The 25,585-nt window shown below is 35.8% G+C and overlaps 5 protein-coding genes across 11 annotated transcripts; 1 reads left to right on the plus strand and 4 right to left on the minus strand.

The window, feature by feature from the left end:
* Positions 1-60: 60 nt before the first annotated feature.
* LOC105685799 (ankyrin repeat domain-containing protein 11) lies at positions 61-9,476 on the plus strand. Of its 3 annotated transcripts, none has more exons than XM_012400216.3 (10): positions 61-538; positions 975-1,160; positions 2,512-2,654; positions 2,933-3,110; positions 4,577-4,816; positions 6,273-6,862; positions 6,942-7,465; positions 7,590-8,133; positions 8,238-8,693; positions 8,805-9,476. In XM_012400216.3, the coding sequence occupies exons 1-10, from the start codon at positions 421-423 to the stop codon at positions 8,982-8,984; spliced, it is 3,159 nt and encodes a 1,052-aa protein (XP_012255639.2). In that variant the 5' UTR covers positions 61-420; the 3' UTR covers positions 8,985-9,476. The 3 variants fall into 3 exon arrangements, with proteins under 3 accessions (XP_012255639.2, XP_020707894.2, XP_048506643.1); XM_020852235.2 differs by having other exon boundaries at positions 4,580-4,816; XM_048650686.1 differs by lacking the exons at positions 61-538; positions 975-1,160; positions 2,512-2,654; positions 2,933-3,110 and adding an exon at positions 3,654-3,696 and having other exon boundaries at positions 4,580-4,816.
* Positions 9,453-10,547, minus strand: LOC105685800 (transmembrane protein 70 homolog, mitochondrial). The gene is made up of 3 exons (XM_012400217.2): positions 10,312-10,547; positions 9,773-10,144; positions 9,453-9,662 (listed from the first exon to the last, which is right to left on the minus strand). The coding sequence occupies exons 1-3, from the start codon at positions 10,426-10,428 to the stop codon at positions 9,474-9,476; spliced, it is 678 nt and encodes a 225-aa protein (XP_012255640.2). The 5' UTR covers positions 10,429-10,547; the 3' UTR covers positions 9,453-9,473.
* Positions 10,548-11,752: 1,205 nt separating this feature from the next.
* On the minus strand, positions 11,753-21,068 carry LOC105685811 (dnaJ homolog subfamily B member 6-like). 5 transcript variants are annotated; one of them, XM_020852241.2, is made up of 8 exons: positions 20,943-21,068; positions 16,741-16,835; positions 15,878-15,987; positions 15,132-15,242; positions 14,031-14,210; positions 13,679-13,937; positions 13,493-13,582; positions 11,753-12,822 (listed from the first exon to the last, which is right to left on the minus strand). In XM_020852241.2, exons 2-8 carry the CDS (start codon positions 16,803-16,805, stop codon positions 12,654-12,656), a joined length of 984 nt encoding a protein of 327 aa, XP_020707900.1. In that variant the 5' UTR covers positions 16,806-16,835; positions 20,943-21,068; the 3' UTR covers positions 11,753-12,653. The 5 variants fall into 5 exon arrangements, with proteins under 5 accessions (XP_020707900.1, XP_048507179.1, XP_012255663.1 ...); XM_048651222.1 differs by having other exon boundaries at positions 20,894-21,017; XM_012400240.3 differs by having other exon boundaries at positions 20,817-20,970.
* A 79-nt stretch (positions 21,069-21,147) lies between these two features.
* Positions 21,148-22,336, minus strand: LOC125500050 (THO complex subunit 3). Its single transcript, XM_048651224.1, has 2 exons — positions 22,128-22,336; positions 21,148-22,028 (listed from the first exon to the last, which is right to left on the minus strand). Exons 1-2 carry the CDS (start codon positions 22,311-22,313, stop codon positions 21,246-21,248), a joined length of 969 nt encoding a protein of 322 aa, XP_048507181.1. The 5' UTR covers positions 22,314-22,336; the 3' UTR covers positions 21,148-21,245.
* Positions 22,337-22,451: 115 nt separating this feature from the next.
* LOC105685807 (isocitrate dehydrogenase [NAD] subunit beta, mitochondrial) lies at positions 22,452-25,470 on the minus strand. The gene is made up of 6 exons (XM_012400236.3): positions 25,343-25,470; positions 24,968-25,030; positions 24,699-24,908; positions 23,586-23,977; positions 23,306-23,495; positions 22,452-23,220 (listed from the first exon to the last, which is right to left on the minus strand). Exons 1-6 carry the CDS (start codon positions 25,382-25,384, stop codon positions 22,990-22,992), a joined length of 1,128 nt encoding a protein of 375 aa, XP_012255659.2. The 5' UTR covers positions 25,385-25,470; the 3' UTR covers positions 22,452-22,989.
* Between the last annotated feature and the right edge of the window lie 115 nt (positions 25,471-25,585).

Consider the following 25,585-nt stretch of genomic DNA (forward strand, 5'->3'; position numbering starts at 1 on the left):
CGTAAGTGTTGCCAATATAATAAGAAGAATGAAAAAAAAATTAGTCGTGTTTTTCCGATTGCGTCATATTACGCATTCGTTAGTGTCTGTCGTCATAAATATTATCGTTTTGAAATAACATGCGTACGTGAAATAATTGGTTGAATGAAATAGAAATAATGAAATGAAAATCTTTGACTGATGAATAAAGTTGTGTGTAGTCATAGTGATTTGTGATCTCGGTGGATAAATCAACTAATATTTTGGATGCATTAATGTGCGCGTTGGCTAACCCAAAATGGCGTGAAGAAAGCTGTGATATCTTTTTTTTAGGTTATGTTTAGTTGTATTGTTATTAATGTCTGAACGAAAGTTGAGGCTGTAGCAAGTGGTTGTTTTCAAGTTCTTTAAAAAGTATAGTTTTTAAGTTATGAGGACGGAATGCCCGCGGGTAGGCCCAGGGGCGGTAACGGTGGGTTCCGTGGTCACCCAGCGCCTATGTCAGAGCGTCAACAGCTCGCTCTGCTTCTGCAAATGACCTCTCAGGATAACGAATCAGGTGAGAATTCGAGGTGTTTGGTTCGCAAGTTGTCAATCGAACCAATTTTGAATCACCAACGTATCTAAAGATTACATCGATTTTTTTCAAAAATACAATTCGATTTACCTCCGACTTTGCTTCAAGACAGCGCCGCCAACTTTGTTGTAATAAACATCATTCAAAACGATTCAATTATGGAACGCACACATAATATACCCGGAGGGCGGCAAACCGAAATGTTTGAATTTATTACATTTATTTTCTATTGGAATTCCGAATACAGATATCCACACTTACATGTGGTTTTGAAGCTTGGAAGAAGAAAGGATATTTTAATGGCTCAAATAGCCAAACTACACCGAAAAGAATTTTGTCGATACCTTTGCAGTTTTGAGAAATCCAGGTAACAGTCAATGCGAAACCTAATAGTACCAAAATTTTTATTGCGTTTCAGGAGGGATCAATCCTAGTAACGCCAGTGCACAAAGTACTTCTAGCGAGCAGCACAGAGCTTCTAGGAGTCGGTGTCGAAACGAACGTGGAGAAACACCCTTACATGTTGCAGCAATTCGAGGAGACGAAGCACAAGTAAGACGACTGATATCAAGAGGAGCTGATCCTAATGCTAAGGACTTTGCCGGTAAGTTTATATTTAAGTCAGGCTCGTTGGATTGCAGCGTCAACATCAGCACTGTTGGTTACCTGTTTGACTATTTTTAACAGATCCTATTTTCAAAGGATCGTTGAAAGCAAAGTTCACCTTTGTTTGTAACCTCTATGTAGAACTCTAATGTTTTTTTTGGTGTGCCGTCAGTCAAATTGACATGTATACCTTGTTTAGTTAACCTAACACTTCTGACACGCGATCACCATTTAACAGTATATTATTATTGAAATGTGGTGCGAAAAAAATTGGGCAAAAGTTTTCTATTGCCATAATGAATCAATTTTGTCAAAAATTATTAATTGAGTAAAACATAGAGCATCGAGGTCGGCAGACTAACAATTCTCTCAAGTAAACTGACAATTCGCAATTACTATGGCACCTGTGGGTTAAAAACGAGCGATTGACCCTTGTCGTAAACTGAGTCGTCTCATCTTTTAGTCAGAGTTTGGATAAAGAATAAAAAAGTGAAAAACTTTCTCCTTCTGCCTGTTACCACCCTTTCCTCTTCGATTTTTTAATTTCGGTCTAGGCCAATTAAGCAATTACAATGAAAACTAATTTCACATGCAGTGAGAATGCCTGCACTTCTCACGACGCCGTGTAGGTTAGAACAACGGGTAAAATCTGGATATACAGAGATATAGGGTGTGTTTTTTCGAGGTATGGGCAGAGACAGCTTTTGCGGAAATCAATACTCCAGACGACCACAGCAACACAATGGCCGTGTCAGTTGTCACCGTCGGTTAAGCAGGAATAAAGGAGTCAAACCGAGTCTATGCTTTCAAGCCACGAATAAATAGCTAGATCATTTAGCTGCTGATTATTATTGCGAAAAAAGGTTGAAAAAACGAAAAAAGAAACATTCAATCTTGCATCAAAATTTCGTGTAGTTTCCTTCATGTCCGAATTTATGTTTTTTCAAAAATACGAATACACCTATTTAACATGGTTTAACCATCTCGTTCTTGCAATATTTCGACTTATAAACTAACAAAAAAAAAAAAAAGTATCGATAAATAAGATTATTCGGGACCAAACGTCGACTAGTTCTCACTTCCAGGGCAACGTTCGAATCTCTTAAAGAGGAACATCCACGACGATATTTTCATTTTTTCTATTAAAAATTGATACTTTTTTATCTGGCAATCGCTAGAAAAGCACTTCGAAAAGCATAGGAGCGTGAAAAAACGATATGATACTAATTGGCTCACTTACAACACAAAATTCGACTGATGATTTGTAATGTTACCTTTGAATGATAATGAAAAAACACCAATTAAACACATGATTAGACTAAACTATTTATAATTTTCAATCATCTCAGGTTGGACCCCTCTTCACGAAGCTTGTAATCACGGTTGGTTAGGTACAGCAAGGATTTTGATCGAAGCAGGGGCTTTTGTGAACGCACTTGGACTCGATGACGACACGCCATTACATGATGCTGCTGTCAACGGTCACTTAGAGGTAATTATGAAATGAGATGACTTGTTATTCTAACAATTAAAGTTTCCAGACAGGTAAAGACAGGACCTTTACAAATGGTGAGTCCTAAACATTGGTCATCACCTGATCCTTCCTGGTTATATTTCTCTAAACTGAAAAGTAATTCTGAAACCAAATCCTCAGGCCCATTCCAGTTCCAAATCCTAATTCTCAGTACCCCCAATACCCATTACAAAGTATCCGTATCTTCCGTTTTGACTTAATTATTATTTTAATTTCTTTTTCTGATTTGGTTCCAGCTTGTTAAATTATTGGTGGACAGTGGCGCTGATTCAACATTGAAAAATAAGCGTGGAAAGACTCCGGTTGACGTTGCCTCTGGTGGTTTAAACCATTCCTCATTCATCACTGAAAAATCGAGGGATAGTACGACTCTTGTCATCAAAGAAAACACAACGTCCACGTCTTTAGTAGCTGGTAAGTGGATCTGAAGATGTATGATTCCTTCTTTTTATTCTGTAATCAAATTTTCATTCATTTGAGATACATCCATGAAAGTGTAAAGTAGGATCTAGAAACGCGTTCGGAAATTGCAAAAGGTTTCAGAGATACTTGTCTAATGTTGATATTCGTGAGGTAGACGTTGACTTCAGTTTGGGAGCGCAAGGTAATTTTTTTCTAGCTGGGGGAGGGGGGGAGGCAGCGCTTCCCTTCACAGAACGGGGCAGGGTAGAGGGGAGAGAGTAAGGAATGGACCGGCGCCGTGGGTATGATCATCAGTTTCGTTTCAGTTTGCAGGGAGACCCGCCCCCGTAGAGATCGGGAGCTTTCTGTCTTCGAAAACTTTTAATATAACCGCCAGATGTCGCGAGACGTGATTTAAATTGTCAAACTATTCTAGTACGTTTTGAGTTTTGATAAAGATTATTTTTTAGCGCTCTGCAACACACTTTAGTACAGGTTAAAAAAATTTTTACAAACCGATTGTAATCGTACTGTTTAAATTCACGCAACCCGAGAAGCAATTATGTTTTTATGAGTCAGTGTTGGAATGTCCTCAGAGGTGACGATTGAAGTAATTTTAGTAAACATTCAAACGATTTGGATAACTTTATCGTGGTAGATGCACCTTTAATTTTTATTATTTATCAATGATAAAAGCGATCCTCTGTTAATAATCATTCTACTCAAATGCATAGTGCACCCAGTTTCTGAGAGTCTATTATTTCAAATTGAAATCGTACCTTAGGAATTTCATTTTGATTTAAAACATACTTTCTTCACATTCATCTGCAGACAGCATGTTTGCATACTTTGTTACAATAATTGCTCTTACATCAAAATCTCAACAATTTCAATGAACTGTATAATTCTTACATGAATTGAAAAACAGCTCTTCATAAAACTTCAATCATCGGTACACTGAACTGAAATTATTGCGTGACAGCAGAGTTTTGATACATTCGGCCATTCACATCTCATTGATGTATTTACTGATCAATTAGTGATGAGTCTTTTATTAATGATTCTAATATAAATAGCGGACTAACCATTGAATACACTAGCTAAAATTTTCATTCCTATTTGAATGACATTCAGTTAATGGCAATGGTTCTACTCAACTTTGAGATACTTGCTTGAACAGGTGATCAATTTGGGTTGCAATATATTACAAACGTAGGTAATACCCAGCTGTGCATACATGAGTTTCCCAAGAAATCCGATCGCTGGAATATTTAATGCAATACCTTGAATTTAAGCAATGATTATTATCGGTAGTTCAAAAACCTAAACGAATTATTGATTAAAATCTGTGCTAGTGTCTGTGAGCTGATAATTCTTTCTCACACTGGAACATGGCATTAAATAGATTGCTGTTGAAAAAGACATCTCGAGTGTCATTCATTGTCAGTATTATAGCTTGTCATGTGAATTTTTAACAGCAGTATCATCGTCTTTGGGTGATCGCTTGTCCTGCGGAAAGAGCCGCGACAGTTTGATCGGAGGATCCGCTATAGACGCCGGTGGTGTAACAACGTCAGCATCATCAACATTAAACGGGGAACGCGATCAAAATAATCCGCTGCCGTTGCAGACAGACAGCTTAGCCACTACAACGACTGTTGTTTTAGCGGAGAGTGGAGCCCCCTGTGAGATGCGGAGGACACCACCGCAAAACAAAGGTGAGTGAAAAGAGCAGGAAATGCATAAGGAAATGTCTGAAAGAAAAAAAAAAAATTAATTATCAAAAGACGCTTGACTGCCCCCTCGTGACTGGCCCTCGAATTAAAAGTCGTTAATTCGCGTTCGGTATCCGCTTTAACAAAAATAAATCGAATAATATCTACTTCAAGTGCCATCATTTTGTTTTTACTGTAGTTTAACAAAAGCTTTGATTTTTCCAACGCGCCGGCGTGGATACGTCGTTGAAAGAAACGTGGGTATTTAACAACGCATACACTCTCCCTCATTCTTAATTTATATTCTATACACATAGCGAATTTCACCATGCAGAGTACGATATTCCTTACGTGGTCGCGGTAGAACCTTAAACCTGAGTCATGGCTTCTTGACAATTTATATTCTTGACCCATTACATTTAGCTGTAGATTTTAAGTTAGATTTTGTTTTCACAAACTAGCCTCCGTCTTTCCATTCCTCATTGTGAATGTTTTTTTATTTTTACTATGGACAGGTGCCAAGAAATGTTATATATTTCTATTATGTCTTGCTCTTTTGTCATTCTGGGTCAATACTTTATGCCATTTAGTATGAGTGCTGATACCTCACTACCACCTTATTGGTTGGAGATAATTTAAACTTTAGTTATATATGGAAGAGATTGAGAGAGACAGAGAAAAAGATAGAAAGAAAAACCGTCAATCACATACCGATCAAGAGCTGAAAGAAATCAGTAGGAGGTATTTGTAACATCTAACGTCATTCCCCGACAAATAGGAAGCAACTGATTGTTTATACATGTATGTATAGGCGTGCAGAGTTGTCTTGAGAAGACAGAGAAGAAGGGGACTACAAAAAAAAAAAAATTAATGACTCGCTTCATCCAACTAGCAGAAAATCTCAAAGAATTGAGGATCAAATTCGTCCTTTGTGATCTGAAGTTATAAAACGAACTAGTGCAGTAACCTCTCTGTGTATGTGTTTTTTGTGGTATTTGGATCCCTCAATTATTGGATTACTGCCATTTCACAACTACTCATTATAGGACAGTTTTTATTATTTTTGATGTCATTTTTTCGTCTGCTATCCGATCAAACGCACTTGGATAATAACAGCTATTTTTAAACCCTGATGTACCTCTCTCTCTGTGTGTGGATGAGTGTGCGTTGATGCTTCATTTTGGAACTTATAAATTAAAGCCTCATGATTGTCATTACACAATTGCAACTTTGTGTACAACGCACACATAGATATACACACACATAGGTATTCGATTATTTAGATATTCATGTGCGTTCAGGTATTACTTGAGAGTGGACCATTAAAACCTGGTTAGTGTTTCAGTGTTCAAAAATATTTTAAATAATCCATGACACTAAAGTAATGAAATCTTTCAAAGTCTGTTAAAAACATATTTGTAAGTTCTGTAATCAAAATTTTGTTTTTATATATTTACAGTCGACAGATCAGGAACTGGGCAGTCTGGTGGCTCCCCACGGGTTACGCTACGGCTGAACCAGGTGCGTAACGCAAGGGATGACAAGAAGGGTGGAACAACTCCCCGACACGTCGTGACGAGCAGTCAGTCTCAAAACATGGATGGGTCTAAAAATTTGTCTGCGTTGTCGGGGGGAAATTCAACAAGTCCTGGTATAAATAATAATGGAAATACATCAGGTGACAGCGGTGATGTTTACGAGTTCAAAAGTTCTAAAGAAGCAACTCCAGTACGTGGTGCAAGCTCCTCACCAAATCCACCGGATAAGGAAAAAGAGTTGGGAAAAGTCACCAGTGGATCTGGAGGTAATGCTTCAGGTACAGCTAATGCATCGACAACGCCAGGTGAAACAATAGCTCTGAGTGTAGATGAACCTCCTGTCTCTGCATCCCCTGCCACCAAACGGACTCTAGAATCTGATACCCCGGATGACCAGGATGAAGAGAATCGAAGGAAAAAAAGAAAAGATTCTGAAAGTACGAAAGAAAATACCAAGGTGGTAGCCACTGGGAAGCAGTCAACTGGCAGAAACAGTACAACAAATGAAAAGGTTTTTTTGGATAAATGTTATTTGAAATCAGGTATTCAAAATTAATCTCGATGTTAATGATGTTTTGTTTAATCTGCAGTGTGCGAAAACAGGTAAATTGGGGGCGAACAACTCGACGGGAAAAAACAACCAAGCTGCAACCGTTGCGAATGCGGATCATAAAAGCCCAAGCTCTTCAACTGCGACTGGTAGTAGTCCAAAGCCTAGTGGCAGCACGGTGGGCTCTACGAATGCGAAAACAGCCACACCTGCCCCACCTGAATCAGACGGAGAGGACGATCGATCCAAGAGTTCGGATTCAAATTCTGCACCAAAAGTTCCACCTTTAAAAATCGTCATACCGCAAAGTACTGTATCTGAACAGGAACAGGGAAATAGAAACGGAAAAAATACTTCAAACAGAAATCATCAGCTTCCTTACGTTGTTGCAAGCTCAAACAGCAATGATTCTACCGATAAAGATCAGAATCAAACGGCCAGTGGCACTACAAGCCCTACCGAAGGAGCTCCATCGAAAAGTGAGGAAAAAAAAGATTTTAGTGGAGCGTTACATAGCGAAGAAAGATCTACGCATCATCAAAGAGTTCTTCGAAGCTCGCACAGGTATCGAAAATTGAATCACTAAACTGAAACCTTCTCATTGAACATTGTAACAACTTTAAGGAAACGTATTGAATATTACTCTTAAGTTTTCTCTAAATTCGTTTCTAATTCTAAGATATTTCAGGTCTAGCAATGGCGCAAATGGCTCGACAGTATCGAAGGAAACGTCTGGGGGAACAACGGGCAATGGAAGTTATTCAAATTCGTCTCCATTACCTGCAGCTGCTTCGTCAAACGATCGGTCGAACAATTCATCACCGCAACTGCACCACAGTTCTCCTACTCCAGAAACTACGACTTCTGAACCAACGAAGACTACGACCACAGAACAAGCGTCAACTGCCCATAACGCGTCAAAGACGTCTACAACTGTTGAAAAAACCGAAAAAAATTCAGATACAAATTCCAAAACGCAGAAAGACGCCGAAAGTTCAGATACCGCGACATCGACGCCGTCTACGACAACTCCAAATACGTCAGCGCCGGCAGCTACCGTTGAACTACATCCAAGAAAAAGAAAAATGAAGCCAAATAAGGAGGCTCAACAGGCTGCTGCTACAGCTGCGGCAAATGAAGCTGCCGAGGCTGCCAGTACGGGACCCGAAGTACACCCACATGACCAGCCGATTACAAATTGTTATCAATTGTTTCTCAACATAAGAAAACAGGTGCGTCAATTCAAATATTTGCTGATAATGGAGATCAGATCTTGTTTGCTTAGAAATTAACCGCTGCTCGGTGAACTAATTTTTGTTATTTACCACCCAAATAGATTGAGAGAAGAAGAAAAGGCCTGTTCCCTGTGCAGCCAAAACCACCGCAGGGTTTCAAAGATTATTTGATGAACCGGTGCACCTATGTTTTAGCTGGAAATGCAAATAAGGAGCCTAACGTTAATCCACCGGTTAGTTTACATTGCGCTATGAAAGATTTATATGGGGAACAGGAGAAGGAAAGGCATCGTTTGAGAATGCAGCACGTCGTTGAAAAAGAAAAGTTAGTTTTATCCGTTGAACAAGAAATCCTTAGGGTTCACGGCCGTGCAGCTAGAGCGTTGGCAAATCAATCGCTTCCTTTTTCCGTATGCACAATTCTCAAAGATGAAGAAGTATACAATGTAATAACTCCGGAACAAGAAGAAAAGGACAGAAACGCCAGGAGTCGATACAACGGAAGATTATTTTTGAGCTGGCTTCAGGACGTAGATGACAAGTGGGAAAAAATCAAGGTAACAGATGAGCGATAATTTTACTTGGATTAATTTCTTCCAATACTGATTTACATCGCAATGAATATATGTCAATTCGATATTTATTTGTTCGTCTTCCACTTTTAAAAGGAGGCGATGTTGCTCCGGCATCACAATGAAGCAGAATCACTTCATGCGGTACAACGAATGGATTGGGAATGGAAAATGAAAGAAGTTGGGTTATGCGATTTCAAGGCTAGGCCGCATATAGAGGACCTTCATGTTCCGATGGTTCATGTTTCAGATGACTTCGACCTCCTTCCAGCTTAATAAAATTTGACTATGTGTATAGAAAACAATTTTCTAGTTTTAAAGACTTTCCCACGCTGTGATTTTTTTCACCAACCCTCTCGGACGAAGTTATTTTTAATCTTTGTTAATTTGCTAATCGTCAAAAGTTGGTCATAAATTCGACAAAAGATACAAGGTGAGCCAATTTGATGCAGTAAAACCTGTTGGACAGCACTGTAATTTCTCCCTGTGTTCAAAGTATAGACGATTGTGGACTCGGGTATTTGTTATAATTTGACAAGCAAAATACGTTTAGTTTTCATTCGAAAAAGCAGCTAAACACAAATTAAATCTAAAACGCAACAGCTTCTTTTATACATATATTATCTAATATGTAATAGTACGTATACATATACAAAATGTATATAATTTGTATATAGAATGATGAATGATGATAATGATGTCGATCAGTTTCAGGTCAACCTTTGATAAATGAAACACACTAAATCAATAAATAATGCATTGAGTTTATTTCTTCTTATCTTCTTGATCCGAATCTAATGAAAAGTCTATTGGTTTGTCGTAACCCATTATTTTAGAGTAGTGATCGAGATTGTTGAACATTTTTGGGTCCATGAACAATGGTTTACCCTTCACTATGGCTGTTGTGAATATTCCAGCTAGTGGAGTCTTAACATCCTCTGGTGTAAACTCGATCTTTGAAGTAAAACGGAATACATCGGTAATTAGAAAATTTGTATTAATAATAACAAGCCTTTACTACAAGAATTATACCTTGAAATTTTTTAGGAAGAGTTAAAACATACCTTTTTTCGTCTTATAAAGAAATTATACGTGTACGCTATGTACTTCTTCGTCTCAGGATCATAGTCTAGATCAATTACGTATCGTTTTGTAATCGTGTGAATCAATAACGGAGATACGATTACAAAAAACCCCCAGAATGTGCCAACACCAATAAGTGCAACGGTGGAACCTAGTTCCTGAACTTTGGAGAGGAGTACCGGTTGCGCACATATTCCCGTTGTTGAAGATAGAAGGGTAAACGTTTTTATTGAACGAATTTGTCTTGCCAATGGTCCAGTATATATCTTTTCAATTTCTATTTCAGGTTTATTTGATTGTGGGTTGTCGTTCGTTGAAAATCCTTGCAATCTTCTGAAGACAGGTGATAATATCTATGACATAACATACAAGAGAATTAGGTTGATTAGTAAGGAGATATTCATTCAATTAACAACTAAGAACAAGATAGGCAGATTTGAATATCATCGATTACAATCATTCATTTCATGTTTCTAATAAGATAAATATTTAGCATATACTAAGTGAAAATTAATCTAACCTTATTTTCGACGACACATGATTTTGAAGCATCGTTAAAGATGTATTTTAGCTTGTTTATTTCGTGATACGATCTCTTAGCTTCGCCGGATATGCAATGTTTCATAAAAAGTGACATAATTCTAATTTCTATGTTGGATTATATCAATTTCACTATTTTTAGACAACTTACAATTGAACCAATGTCCGTTTAAACAATTAATCTCGATGAGAAATGATACATATATGGATTCTCGCAATTTTCCCTCATCTCGAGGGTTACCTGCAAACGTCATTTGCACATGGGACCACACAAGTCAAGGTGAACGAGAGAGACCATCGGAGTGCCAAGAAATGTGAACCAGCTTCACCATCCCAGATTTATTTCTAATTTTTTCCTGATTACTTCCCATTTTTCCCCGTATTATTCTCGATTTTTTGAATAATTATTCAATTACTCCATCTTCCCCGCCGAAAAGTGACAAGTAGCGCCGAGTAGCGTAACCTCGGCTGGCGGAACTTGCGTGAACTAAAATTCCAAGTTTCTTGCCCCTTGACTCACCGAGACCCGCCTTACAGCGGATAGGCCAAAGCGCCTGATGATATACGCACCCGCATTACACGAAAATAAATCTCCGCTGTAATGCGGGACTCGTGAAGTCAAGGGGCAAGAAACTTGGAATTTTAGTTCACGCAAGTTCCGCCAGCCGATGTTACGCTACTCGGCGCTACTTGTCACTTTTCGGCGGGGAAGATGGAGTAATTGAATAATTATTCAAAAAATCGAGAATAATTCGGGGAAAAATGGGAAGTAATCAGGAAAAAATTGGGAATAAATCTGGGATGGTGAAGCTGGTTTACATTTCTTGGCACTCCGATGAATAGGCAATTTGAATATAGAGCTACTAAAAACCAATATAGTGAATAATAATCATGTATTTTCTGAAGCTTAACATTTTCGTCTTATTATTATATACACATATCATTACGTGGTCAATTAATTAATTCTTTAATAAGATACAATAACGGGATATTTCTTCGCATTAATATTTTTTTTTTATGTCAAAGAGTACAAGAAACTGGGTTTTGTTTTAGTTTGTAGTTCTTTTAAATCCTATTTGTGATACTTGCTGGTGTTTATTGTTTTTCTTTCTCGCTTTTTTTTATTTGATATTTCAATTTTCTATGACTGCATTTACACCCTGACGCACACCGAACTTATCTAATTTATTTTATCCTCACTTAACAATATGAATTATAATTATCGATCAACCATTTCATCAATCATAATTTAATTGAAAAATATTGATGCGTTATATGAATGTATATTATAGGTAGGTATAAGTATAGGTAGTGTATGTGATTAAAATTGAAATGGTAATTATTGAAATTTCATCAGTGTATTTCTATACGAAATTTTATCAAATAATTTCGCAGAGTTTAATTTTTATTAGGGCCTTGCGTTATTTCATTTATTTCATTTTAACAGTTTCGGTCATTCGAATTAATAAATTATCGAATTATTCATTTTTTAAACATTCACCTAATCATTATTTATCATAGATTTGATTCAAACCTCAGCATTCCTACATCGGAATTCGTTTATTTTCAAGCATTGTCACCATTTTGTCAGATTCACTCCAACGTTTTTACTAAATTCTTTTTTTTAATTGTATTTTCCATCATCCAATTTCGCATGGGAATATTATATTGACCGTTCATCTTTTGCGTTTATTATTCCAATCAGTTTATAACAATTATATATTTACCATATATTACGTATAATTGTGAATTCCCAACAATTTTAAACAACCGTTAATTAATACAACAAAATTAATTGTGGCACTTATTTCCTTTCTAATTTTTTTTTCTCTCATGAGACCAATCAGTTGCGTACAATACATTCGAATAAATATCGATTATCCAATCATATTTCATAAATGTTATAATAATTATTACAATCTTTATCATTAGTTATTATTATCAATATTATGTTTGATTTTCATCAAAAATTAATGATTTTAATTATACATTTGAGAAATTTTAGTCGAAGTTTTTATTTTCGTTTATGCCCTGATACTCCGCGTTCATTCGATTATTTTTAATTAATTTATGTATTTAATTATAAGCGAAATTCGTCATGAGTGAAATATCATGAAAAAAAAATTACATCATTTGAACATTATAAATATATTTGATCATCGACGCACATTGGGTATTTTTCTCATTTTCTTTCGTTCGTTTTTCTCTTTTTCTTTGGACATGCAGGCAATTTTTGTGGATAACCGAGACATTTGTATAATGAACGACAAAAAAAAAAAGAAAAAAGAAACAACAATCTATAATGATACGTCATTGATTGATTTACTTTTTAGTTTTCTGGCTTCTATAATTCAGGTTTGCAGATACGGAAGGTTTTTTCTTGCTTTTCGTATCGGTCGAATAATTCTTTGAAGAATCCTGATTTATATTCGATTTCAGACCGTTCGATTCTTCATGGATCTGATGGCGACTCGTAGAAGGAGCATCGTACCTGTCAAAACATTGACATTGACAAGAACCAAACAAACAAAAAACGAAAACAAGAAAAATGAGAAAATGCTTTTTGTTAAACACTTAGTAATTTTTTTTTTTTTGTTTTTCATCTACTGTAAGGTGCGGGATTTCAGACAGTCTTTAGTGAAGCTGGTGCGTGAAAATATGGAGAAAAAAATACATTCGGTTTCACGTTACAAGATTAGTTTACGGTATTATATTAGATATTATTTATTACTTATTAAAAAAAAAAAACAAGAAAAAACGTCAATCTGTCGATTAGACATTTACCGACTCATGTCATAATTAGTCTGAGGGAATGATATGTTTAGTATGAAGAAAAATAAAAGTAACAAACTTTTTAAGGAATAAACACCTCAGACTTTTACAGCCGCAACATTAACAACTGATAGTGATGATTAGTGTTATTGGTGGGAAAAAAAAAATAGAGAAAAAAAAATATTAAGAACAAATATTCTGGATTAGATATACTGCACGACTTCTTGCAAAGTGTTAAGATTTTGCGTTAATCTAATTATTGTAACCTAATTATTTTGTTATTAAAATTTTTTTTCTCGTCTCTCTGACTTTTTGCAATGAAAATACAAATTATTATGTAAATCGTCGGGCAGATATCTAGCGAATGGAGGATAATAATTTAACTGTACGTTATAGACTGTGGTACGCCGTTGACCGTTTTCGACTTCAGAACATCGTTCTCATAGGACATGATCGTTTCTCTCCCATTCTCGAATATTCTGTAACAGTGAGAAAAAAACAAATAAAATTAATAACTGAGGGGGACGATTGGAACTGGAGTAAAAATTATCGATCAGTTATCAAAAGACGCCTACTTTTTCGTAGTTATCTTTTTTCCATTTAGGAACCTCGTAGACGTGCTCGTTCGCTTGACAGCTGTTCCACCACTGGGTCCGCCAAAGTTACTATTGAAACTACTAAACGAAGTAAAACTGCCGTCTCTGGAACCGAGCATGTCGTGTAACTGTGGACCAAAACTCAGACCCAATGGACCGAAAATTGGGGCGCTTAAACTGTTGTTGCTCGGGTGACTGTGTCGGTTTAGCCCACGACGAGTGCCGCCGCCGTGAAAACCTGAGGAGGGTAAGCATAGTAGAGTTAAATATGAATCACAAATGGTGGTCAGGAAAATTGAATCGTTAACGTCTGAGGGTAATTTTTAATTACCAGCGAACAGATCCTCGAAAGGTGTGCCACCGAAAAATTCTCTGAATACATCTTCTGGATCTCTGAACACAAACGGACCACCAAATTGTCGATCGAATTCGTCTTCGTGCCGTCTTTTACTGCCTGGAGGCATGTGGAGTCCTTCCTTTCCATACTGGTCATAGACGCGCCTTTTTTTGTCTGCAAAATATTCAAAGAAACCAAATTTTTTTTTATTACTACATGGCTTCGATGAGAGTATTTTGGTTCGTATCACTCCAAATCCAAAAGCAGGTGCAAAAATTTTTGGCTGTTAGTAGACATTTTCCACGCTCCAGGTATTTATTTGTTGTCAGATTTCAACACCCCTAGCTGTATATGTATGTATATTTTGAAACGGAATGATTTTTTGTCTACCGACCACTTAGACTTGGACAAAATACTCGCAGCTTTATCATGAGACTTTTGTCAGTGGGAAGCACAATAAAATCATTCTGTCTTAGTAAGAAAAAATAAAATAAAATAAGCGGATAAAATATGGCAAAAAAACAGTTGTTAGATAGCAAAGCAGACTGACAAAGTTATCGTTTGCAGTATATGCCACTCTGATATGTCATTGGTTTTTTGGGCATTTCCTATCAAGTAGAACTAAGGTTAAAGGACTTCTCATCCTAGCAGTGGTTTGAATCATTTGTAACGATACGTTGGACACAGAATATAGGAGGATTTTCTTAAATTATCGTAATGGAAGAGAAAAAAGATAAAATCCGAGGAATTCCCTCGTCCACCAGCAGCTGGATTCGATTAACCTGAAGCTGAACACCTGGTGATAACTTGGTGAAGGCAATGAAAAAAAGAAATATAGCGAGAGGCAAAATAATGTCCAAGATTTGAAGAATTGAAGAATTCAGAATATCTCGCCTTTAGCACCACTCCAAAACCTTGTATGGCTTATCACCTTCAGGAAAGAAATGAATCGGCATAGAGAAAGATGTATTTGAATCTTCTCTTTTTTTTTTTTTTATAGCATTAGCGACACGTCGTTTAATGGGAGAGAACTCGTTTCAGGGATCGTTTAATCTGAAGACACTCTCAAAAGTGTTTAGTTGGAATGGTAGGTACCAAAATATCGCTGGAAGGGAGAATCAAAGAAACTCCGGAAGGTGAATCCACGGCCTGGTCTTGACGACGCCTTCTGATACAATCGTTGGTCGTAAGTTCTTCTTTTAGCATCTGGATACACCAATAGTCATCATCACAATCCGGGAACAAACAGATATTTGTTTCTTCTAATTAGAATTTGGTATTCATTTTTATGAAAGCGTTCATTCTGTAATCGCTACATCATGGACGATTGCAACAATTTTAACGTTTTGGAACAAAAAAAAATTAATAAATAAAAAATGAAGACAAAAAATGTACCAAGTAAATGACGAAGTAGAATGATGCGGTTTATTAAATCCGCGGATCAACACATGAATAACAATTTCTATGAAACAAAGAATACTATCTGAAGTAGAAGAAGAAATGTAATAATTCAAACTACCAACAGTGAGAAACTGATTTTAATTAAATGTGAAGTGCATATGTGTATTTTGTTTTAGAGGAAGGTACACCCCGTGAAACAATATTTAGCTATCTAATTGAAAGAGTAATTAAATGCTATCGATAGAAAATAAAAATGGTTGCAAAAAATATTCCAGTACCTGAATATGAACGTCTACAATATATGTATGTATGTATAGCATTGTCACAAATAGCAAAGCCGCACGCCTCATACTTAAGAAAATAAGCGACGAAAGGCTATTTGTAAGAAAATTGAAATAAACTTAAAATTAAATTAAGTTGATTGAATAACAAATTATTACCGTCGATCAAAACTTCGTAGGCTTCGGATATTTCCTTGAACATTCTGTTAGCTTCGTCTAAATTGTCTGGGTTCTTGTCCGGATGCCATTTGAGTGCGAGCTTTCTGTATCTGGTATTAAGAGAAAATTTTTAATTACGCCATTAGTTTTCTTATTATATATAAAAAAAAAAAAAACGCACTTCTACATCGACATGGCAATACTGAGAGTGCAACTATGATAATACCGATAAATTACTTGGTAAATTAAGGACAAAAGCCTCGATTCATAATTTTTTAATAAAAAATTCAATTAATCATTGTTGGTCCTCTTATTGATGAACAGTTGTATGTAATATCCGTTAATACTCTGATGTTATCTAACTAAACGAATGAAGAAGTTGTCATTTGTAATTATTATTGTTTGACCCAGAAATTCCTATCAGCAGATTTTTTCTCATAACACTTAAAGCCCTCTCGTAACAGTAATGGAGGAGTTTATTTTCGTGCATCATGTTTTTCTCTATGACCGTCGCGTTAATTCGTTGACCGTGAAACGGGTCAGAGCCCTCTAAAAAGTTGAACCTCGAATTTCCACGTTCATTACTAAAAATTTAAATCAGTTCAGATTTATGCTAGTTTAAAAACTCTATATTTATAACGATTAACACCACGCTGCCGTGAAAAAAGGTAATAATGATGAAATTATGTGCGGTAATAGGATACGAGAACTGAAAAAACTGGATTACAGATTACAACAATTAATTGTAGTATAGTACCTCTACAAAAAAAAAAAAAAAATCGTTTTCTCATCTACTCGTTTCGTTTTTTTTTTTTTTTTTTTTTTTTTTTTTTTAAATTTCATTTTTTGTGCTATATACTCACGCTTTTTTTATGTCCACTCCCGTAGCATTCCGCGAAACATCAAGTATTCGATAGTAGTCAACCATTTTTCGGTTCAACACTCCTCAGGCAACCACCTGTAAATGTTAATGCAATATTAGAACAGTATTAGATATATTAGAAAGAAGCGAAGCAATAGAAAAAAAGTTATGGCAAGGAAATCGAGTGTTGCGGTATGATTCGATTTCATTTCACGTATCGAAATTGTTTTCACTTTTCAATCAACATGGATGAAAATCTCATGTAGTTCCCAATACTTTTTTTATATCACTCTCAAGTAGATTTCAATTGGGGGAAAAAAATAGAGAAAAATAAATTTCTTATCAGTAAAACGCCGTCTGTTGGTTCTTAACAGAATCAGAAACTTTATAAATACTTGAGTTTTGAATAGATGTGTTATATGATCGTTATCACATAAAAATATATCTTTGATGGTTGGATCGAACTCGGATATAAATTTAGAGTGTTAATAGCCAAGAAACAGAAATGAAAAAAAAAAATAGGGAAATCAAATAATATTTCGAAATTATTATCCACATTTATACGTAAAGCGCAACCACAGCACGAAAATACATAGACAGGATATATCCCCGTTGAAAATACGTTTAAATTCAAAGCCTGGGCCAATAGAAAATTCTAAAATTAGTCTAGAAGCATCTCCAGAATATACTATATTTAAAAGCGGAGGTGGAGGTCATTCTAAAATCTTCATCTTGACTATAGCTGTTACCTACTAGAAAATTTTAGACCACTATTCAAACTAAGAAAAGAACTATCAGGAAATCCTACTTCGAATTATGTAAAAGAAAAAGAAAAAGAGATATCGAAGGAAGAAGAAAAAAAAACTATTACTGTCGCATGCTCATTATAGCCATGCGATGAGATGGTCGTCGGAAGCTAATAATTTATTTATGAATCACTTGAATGTTCGAAGTCACATATTGTAACGTTCATTCAAAAGCGAGCTTATAGCTAAACTCCACTTCCTTCTATTTCTCCTATCTCTAGTCTATGAAAATCCCACGTGGGTATTTGACCACATCGTGATATTATTGAAAGACAAAAAAAATATGTAGTATAATGCAAAGGTTGTAAGAATTAACCTTTCAATAATAATAATGAAAAATTCTATGTCGAGTTTATATGCTTACGGGGGTTAATTATTACAGCACAATAATGCGACCTTGAATCGTTTAATTAATGTCTTACAGGGCCGCGGTTGAAACAACGGGTTAAAATTTCAAAAGAAAAAAAAAATAGGCTAACCACAGAACGCAATAACTGAAAAACGGACTCTGAATTCTGGAACATTCCGAAAATAGCTTTCCATTTATTCGTTTTATTATAAAATTGCTGAATATAGTGATCCAGAGGAAATATAATTAAACGAACGGTGTAAATAATATACATAACTTTATTTTTGGAACACACTCAAGAGACTGCGATTACGACAAAAAATTATATCAATGGTACGTGAAATACCTACTCATCGATAGTTTCAAAGATCTCTTCCTTTTTTAGAATTTACGCGGATGCGACGATTTTTTTTTCTATTTTTCATGAATCATACCCAAGCGTGAGTACGTGTACAACGGTGTGTTTCAATTTCGGTGCCTACGATCTCAATATTATCTTCCTATACCTTTTCTTATAATTCCAGCTACGTGGGGGTTTATAAACGTGGGCGAGTTTGAAATTTCCAACAATGAAATTAACGATCACATTTCTTGTCTTGAAGCAAAAAAGGGTCGAAATAAAAAAGATAAAAAAATCAGAAGGTCAGAAACTATTACTTACTATAGTATAAATTAACATATTATCAATTAATCTACTGAATTAGTGTGATAATTAAATTCACCGGTAATATATCATAAATGCAAAAGAAAGTGTAAATGAAAAATAGAATTGAGTAACAAAAAATTTATAACAATCAAAGAAAACCTTGCAACGTAATAATTACAATGTGATGTATTTTGACATTTTTACAAAAATAACAAGAACAATAATAACAAGAACGTAATATTTGCAAATGACCACCTTATAACTTAAACATAAAAGTATTGGTTGGAATATGTGGGCGCCTTAGCTACCAATACATACAGAAAGCTGGTTACGTGACGTCACAGTACATATTTGGCCAGCCATACCGAAAGAAAGGATTTTGCCAACAGTTGATTTCATAGCGAATAATATCGGTGTATTTAATTGTATTAGTATCAACGAGTAGTTTATAGATGCAGGCTTTCCAAATTTAAATGTTAACCAATAATTCCATATTGAAGAATAATCGTTTGAAATTATGCAAGCGACTGACTCATTTTAATGTTATACTAATACACCATTATGTCCATGTAATTGAGTTTATTGGTAGTATGCCGTATATTAATTTTATAAACACTGTTGCAGATAATGTCATTTCAGAATTATCGCTTGATATTTATTTATGTTGGATAAAAACATCCGTCTCTCAATGCACAGCAAATGTCAGAACGATATCCGCACAGAGCCTGTGGTTAGAGCAATAATGAAGAAAAAACTATGCAGAGATCTGGAGAGATAAGGGCAATTTATAAGAATTCATTTTATCACGAGAAAAAGAAAGTGTACAACGAGATGGTTTTTACCACAATAATTAAGTGTTGGTGTTTAAAATCTTAAGCTGATATTCTGTAATCCTAGATTGTGTTGTGACATTAATTAGAAATGCGTTATGTTTTATACTGTAGACCTGACTACTGTGATACGTTTTTTTATTATCCTATGCTGTTTCTTTTTTCTTTTCGTTTTTTTTTTTTTAAATAACAGTTTACTACGACAATGAATTCCAAGCAGCAGGGCAATCTTAACGGTCATTTAGCCATATAGAGAGTAGTGGAAAACCCAACTTGACTGAACTGGACTTAATTGAATGCCAACAATTTCCAATCAATATATTGTATTTTATGTAGTTTGACCTGATTGAGGGGTCATGTTATTTGGATACATGTATTTATTTGTGATGGTATCAACAATTGATGACAACACAAAGAATAACATTGAATACTCTGTGACAAAGAGTTTCAGACTATAGTCTACCATAACACATCGTAATAGCAACCTGTTGCCTTGGGAAATTTTTGAAAAATTTATACCAAAGACATCTCTGCATATTATTATTCGTTTAAAAGTTTGCAAAATTAAGTCGTATCGATAATGTAATTGAGTTGAGGTGAACAACACAAATATTAGAAAGCACATGGATATGAATTTTCTGAATAACTCATTTTTTGCTGTGTAATTTGAAACAAAGTAATATAGTTACCAGTCGTACTCGATACAAAAGGTACGTGAACAAATCTGGCAGATAGTTGTCAGTACCAAGTGATGATTGATAATTTAGATGGGTCATAACGAAGCTAATTTTGTCCTACGGTAACTGCAATCACCTTATAAATAATATTAACCCTTAATTCGTGTGGACATTAGCTACATTGCATTGTTTTAGAGGCTAAATTTTATGTAGCTATCAATAACTCAAGCCCCTGAGGCAGTAAAGAGAGCGATTATCTTTATCACATCCATACTGACAAATGAATGGGAGAGAGAGGCCCTGTTTTTACTCATTGAAAAATGCTGCTGCGTGAAATGGTCAGTGTGATTAGTTAGCATTAAATGTTAAATTTGTATTTTATCTCTCAGACGTTGTAACGACGAACGCTAGAGTACTCAACTAGATAGCAAAACGATATTACTTTTTGCCGTCTATTTAAACTTTTTTTTGAACTAAAAAAAAATGACGTACCCCCTTCTAACGCAACATACATACGTGTATCGCTCTGAGTAAATTGATGAAACACACTGATATATGTAATGAAACGTCAAAACATAAGATTAACGAGTTTTTTTTATAACGGTACATGATGCGCCTAAAATTGAATTAACGATTGAGGTGATTTAAGGTAAAGGAAGTTTCCCGATGTCTGTAGCAAGAAATTGTAGGAAAAACTGCATCTCGTATTTTCAACGGATTTGTTGGTCTTATCTAGTCGTTTACAGTGAAAGAACGTTTATCGGCTTACCGTCTAGTGGTTCCTTATCGCTTATCACAAATTACACTTAATTTAAACAATTTCAATCACGAAATATTAGTAAATACCTCTTATATTTATTTCTTAATTTTATTTTAATAAGAGACAGACACACACCGAGGGGACTAACGGCGGACCTCACTTTACAAAGTCAAGAAATTTTTCACACTACTGAAGTTGGCTGCAAACAAACGGGTATCCCGCGATCGATACGCAAAATGGCGGTTGTTTCGATAGAACGGTTGAAAGTGCAACTCGCTTTTGAAGTAAGTAGCCTACATTGCCTATAATCAGGCGCCAGGATTTATTGAATTTTGGATTGTTTTGTATCAAAATTTCTTTTTATATTATCATAAGCCTCACAATATACAGTTAGATATGAAATACTTAAGTCAATAATATTTCCTGGGGTCACACACTTTATTCACTTGAAAATCCAAAGACCTTCAAGCTCCCAGCATCCCGCTTTCTATCATAAGTATCTTTGTCGTCACAAGCATACGCCAACAAATATTGTTTCGGATGCCACGCAACTGTGAATGTGGCAGCTTCAACTGGTATATCTGCAACTTTTTCTCCTGTTTGTACCTCTCCTATATCTATGACTAAATCTTCGGAAGCTGCAGCTAGCAATTGTCCATCATGAGAGAAAGATATTGTCCTGACAGGCCATTCTAAACGCGAGAACGTCCTTAAGCAACATAATTCATCAGCATCCCATAATGAAACCAGAGCATCTGCTGATCCAGTTGCAAAATAACGACCGGTAGGGTCAAATTCAATGCAAATACATGTTCCTGGATGAGCTTTGATCACATGCAGTAACTCTAAGTCTGGATAGCTCAGTATATGCACACATCCTTGGCCATTGGTTAGGTAAAATGTGTCTGAATCTTTGTTCCATGAAATTTCATTGACTTCGAAATTGAATTGTTCTTCAGCTCGGATTTTCATGACTCTAGCATCGATGAATGTAACCAAATCCTCCTTGTTGCCTACTGCTATCGTATTGCCGTCTGGCGACCAAGATATATTTATATTTTCTCCTCTTGTTGCAATGTTTGCTGTACATTTTTGGGACCTTGTATCCCATATGCGTACAGTTTTGTCTCCACTTGCGGTTGATAGCAGCTCCGGGTGAAAAGAATGCCAGCATAGCTGATCGACACTCCCGCCATGCCCGCGAAAAGTGGTTTCAGGTTTCTAGATTAGGAAGAACTGATTACTTTCCTCAATTCTGGTACCGGTAATTCGGCTTATGAATTGTGTACGTGTGTTTACATAAGGTTATGTCATGTTTACCAAACGGTCGGTTCCCAGAGAAAATATACAGACACACTTGTCAAATGAACCAGAAGCTAATAATTTTCCATCACAACTCCAGCCCACGCTATGCACTTTTGCAGAATGACTTTGTTGCTCTTTTATTTTATTATGAGACTTGAAATAACTCGTCAACTCTTCGACGCGGCTGTTGAACCCCGCCATTTTTATTCTGCCGACCTGTCACGCCAAAAATCGCTGCCACTTCTCAACGATGAATTTCATCATGTTTATATAGATATTCATGATTTGGGGTTACTATCATATAATTTGTTGAACCTAAAACTATCATTGAATCAGAACTCTATATTCACGATAATTTATTATTTGTACAATTTCCGTATATTACAGTATTCATCTAACAATGAGACTGGCTATGATCAACAACGTTATAACGACTTTACTAATATCATGACTTTTTGGTATCCCTGTATTCTTAGGGCGATCAAAAATACTGTATATTAATGAACAACGCACTATCTGTGCACGGATTTCGATCATGCATTATGTCTGATAAATATTTCAAGCAAATGATGATCCGTGGTGTTTATCACATGATCAGTCGACAGTATAGGAACACAAAACATGAATAATTAGAAACAAATCACATACTAAACATGTCAACATTAATCTATAACGTTACACCAGTTTTTTAAAATAAACTATCAAATTAAATACAGAATCAATTTCTATGTAAACTCTTAGCGTTACATACAAATAACACCTTTGATATTTATATCAGTAATCATACTTGAAATATTTTTGCAGCTGTAAATGCATGTGAAACGCCATGAGGTCTATATTATTCTATTTCTTGCTTCTGTTTAAACCTATCATTGGATTAGCGGAGGCTGTAGATAACCGCCTTAGTAAAATCTGTTGAAGAACTTTGTCCACCCAAATCCTTAGTACGAATCTTTCCATCATTTAGGACACGGTTGATAGCATCTCTAATTTGTTCGGCATAGCTTCTCAAATTCACATGATTCAAGAGCTTTACAGAACACAAAAGCATCGCAGTCGGATTCGCTACGTTTTTGCCGACAGCTTCGGAGTATGTGTGACGCGCACCCTGAAAATTTGAACCAATGAAGATCAATGAGAATTGTGCTGATCGTCACAAGACTGATTTTTCGATATTACTTGAAAATGCTTACAGGTTCAAATACGACACATTCAGCGCTATAGCTTGCTCCAGCTACAACTCCGGCACCACCGACTAATCCAGATGCCAAATTGTCTACGATATTACCATACAAGTTTGGTGTCACCATGACGTCGAATTGACGTGGATTCGACACCATCTGCATGGTGCAATTGTCAACAATCATTTTTTCAAATTGTATTCTAAAAAAGAGAAATATCAGAGGAATGCTTCAGATGAATACTTGGTATATGTCTGAGTTTAATTCTTCGAGTAGTTGATTTTTTCTTCACCTAGGATACAGCTTTGCGATCTCTTCGCAAGACCGTAAGAACAGTCCATCTCCAAGTTTCATGATATTTGCCTTATGGACGCAAGTAACCTTCTTGCGATGATTTCTAGTAGCGTAGTCAAAGGCAAATTTAGCAATCCTTTGAGACTTTGTTGCAGTCACAATTTTCAGACACTCAACAACTCCTTTGACACTTTCGTGCTCCAGGGCCGAATATTCGCCCTCGGTTTGTTCTCTTATTATTACACAATCAACGTTCTGATGACGTGATTTTATTCCAGGAAGAGATTTAACATGCACGACATTTGAATACAAATCCAAGCTACGACGCAGCTTCATATTTAAAGTTTGAAGCTCTCCAGTGTGAGAATGATCTGGTGTTGCTAAAATGCCCTAAAAGATCAAATTACTCAACTGTATTACATTTATTTTTTGTATCCATCCAAACGAAAATTCACAATGAGAAGTATCTCATAGCTAAATACTTGATTCACAAAGAAAATCAATTAATGAGAAAATCAGTAATGAAGGCCTATGTAGTTGTTCAGATTTAAGCATGGATGCTAGGCAAAAATGCAATTGAGATATGTTATCTCAGTTTTCAGTATGTAACCTTGGTAGCAAATTGGGTATTACGTAATTATCACCAAATTTAACCATAATAATTTGATCATTCAAGTGACCTACAAGGATCATAACATAGGTTGTTAGATAAAAATTTGCTGTATATATTAAAGGGATTTTGACACGTGGTTTTGAATTCAGATGTGGCTGATGTTCATCACAAAAGATAAAAGCACATCAGATTCTACATAATACTCAATGAGGTATCGGAAGCATGTATGTACTTTAAGTTATCATCATTAGATTGACAGGTAATAACTGAGGTAATGAGTGAGAATAATTATCTAGATCCCGATCTAAATTGATCTAGATAATTATTTATAATCGTTGGATTTTTTAGATTTCACAGTTAGATTGACCACAAGGAATGCGCGCGAACAATGATGCTATAATCCAGTTAGAAAATTTGTGTCTTCAATCAAAGAGTATTCGTTAATATTATCTCAAAGACATTAGCAGATGATACCATGGGAAAATGAAAAGAAATTACCTTGAGGCAGACTCGATTTTTGGCAATGCTACCAGAGACTCGTTCTAAGGGAGCACTTAGCGTGGGATTGACTTCAGACAAGAAGTAAGTCTCAAATTCGACAGGCACGCTTGCAGCTTTGAATACTTCTTGAACAGAGTAGACCAACTCCGGTCCAACTCCATCTCCAGGAATAAGAGTACATTTTGTTTTGGTCTCTTGAGCAATAGTCTAGATAAAAATGACAGTGTAAATGAGGGAATGATAGAATAAAATATGTCGTTACTCACTGCATCCTGCTGATGCACAGCTCCTATGTGGAGTGTCCTGGTCACTGGGCCTTTTTGAGCAGCCTAAAAAAATTAAGCTGATGCATAAAGAAGCTAAAGACATTTAAAGAGGCTAATGGTAGAGTCTGAATGTCAGGAGTAAATACGTACAAGCAATGAGAGGTAATTTGATTATAAATTTTCAATTAAAGTAATTTGCAAGAAACTGCATTTGGCACTGATGGAATAATTTGCCAAGCAGATTGAATTTCTGTAGAATTTGAGCACTGATATTCCACGTTGATTGAGAGCTCTGATAAACACTAATCGGATAGCAAAAAAGTCACGACTTCTGATGACGTTTGTCAGTTATTATGTAAAACAAATGTAAAATACCTGTGAGAGAACCTTGCAAACCTTCCTCGCGAGTAGCGCCATTTTTCACGAAGGAGACTGAACGAATGTCGGACGGGGATGAGATATATCTTTGAGCTGCTAGGGTCTTCCCCGAAGTTGTCTGTAAGTCATGCTTATTCAGTGTGAACAGGTTATAAATCCTCTAAAAAAAACATTTCGAAAATAAAAGTTTTAGTCAATTGATTCCGAATAAAACATTTTCAACTGTATCATTTAAAAATA

The sequence above is a fragment of the Athalia rosae genome, chromosome 2, assembly GCF_917208135.1.
Source record: "Athalia rosae chromosome 2, iyAthRosa1.1, whole genome shotgun sequence".
NCBI lineage: Eukaryota > Metazoa > Arthropoda > Insecta > Hymenoptera > Athaliidae > Athalia > Athalia rosae.

Bases quoted from the DNA above. Each gene is read 5' to 3' on its own strand.
- LOC105685799 (XM_012400216.3), top strand. From the start codon at position 421: ATGCCCGCGGGTAGGCCCAGGGGCGGTAACGGTGGGTTCCGTGGTCAC. The intron at 3,111-4,576 runs GTAAGTGGATCT...AATTTTTAACAG, and splicing joins GTCCACGTCTTTAGTAGCTG to CAGTATCATCGTCTTTGGGT. The intron at 6,863-6,941 runs GTTTTTTTGGAT...TTTAATCTGCAG, and splicing joins ACAGTACAACAAATGAAAAG to TGTGCGAAAACAGGTAAATT.
- LOC105685800 (XM_012400217.2), bottom strand. From the start codon at position 10,428: ATGTCACTTTTTATGAAACATTGCATATCCGGCGAAGCTAAGAGATCG. The intron at 10,145-10,311 runs GTTAGATTAATT...GTTATGTCATAG, and splicing joins CATGTGTCGTCGAAAATAAG to ATATTATCACCTGTCTTCAG. The intron at 9,663-9,772 runs GTATGTTTTAAC...TTTACTTCAAAG, and splicing joins TCTTTATAAGACGAAAAAAG to ATCGAGTTTACACCAGAGGA.
- LOC105685811 (XM_020852241.2), bottom strand. From the start codon at position 16,805: ATGGTTGACTACTATCGAATACTTGATGTTTCGCGGAATGCTACGGGA. The intron at 14,211-15,131 runs GTACCTACCATT...AATATTTTGCAG, and splicing joins TCCCTTCCAGCGATATTTTG to ACAAAAAAAGGCGCGTCTAT. The intron at 13,583-13,678 runs GTAGGCGTCTTT...TCACTGTTACAG, and splicing joins AAAAAGATAACTACGAAAAA to AATATTCGAGAATGGGAGAG.
- LOC125500050 (XM_048651224.1), bottom strand. From the start codon at position 22,313: ATGGCGGGGTTCAACAGCCGCGTCGAAGAGTTGACGAGTTATTTCAAG. The intron at 22,029-22,127 runs GTAAACATGACA...TTCCTAATCTAG, and splicing joins CTCTGGGAACCGACCGTTTG to AAACCTGAAACCACTTTTCG.
- LOC105685807 (XM_012400236.3), bottom strand. From the start codon at position 25,384: ATGGCGCTACTCGCGAGGAAGGTTTGCAAGGTTCTCTCACAG. The intron at 23,978-24,698 runs GTAATTTCTTTT...TTGATCTTTTAG, and splicing joins AAAATCGAGTCTGCCTCAAG to GGCATTTTAGCAACACCAGA. The intron at 23,221-23,305 runs GTAAGCATTTTC...TCAAATTTTCAG, and splicing joins AATGTGTCGTATTTGAACCT to GGTGCGCGTCACACATACTC.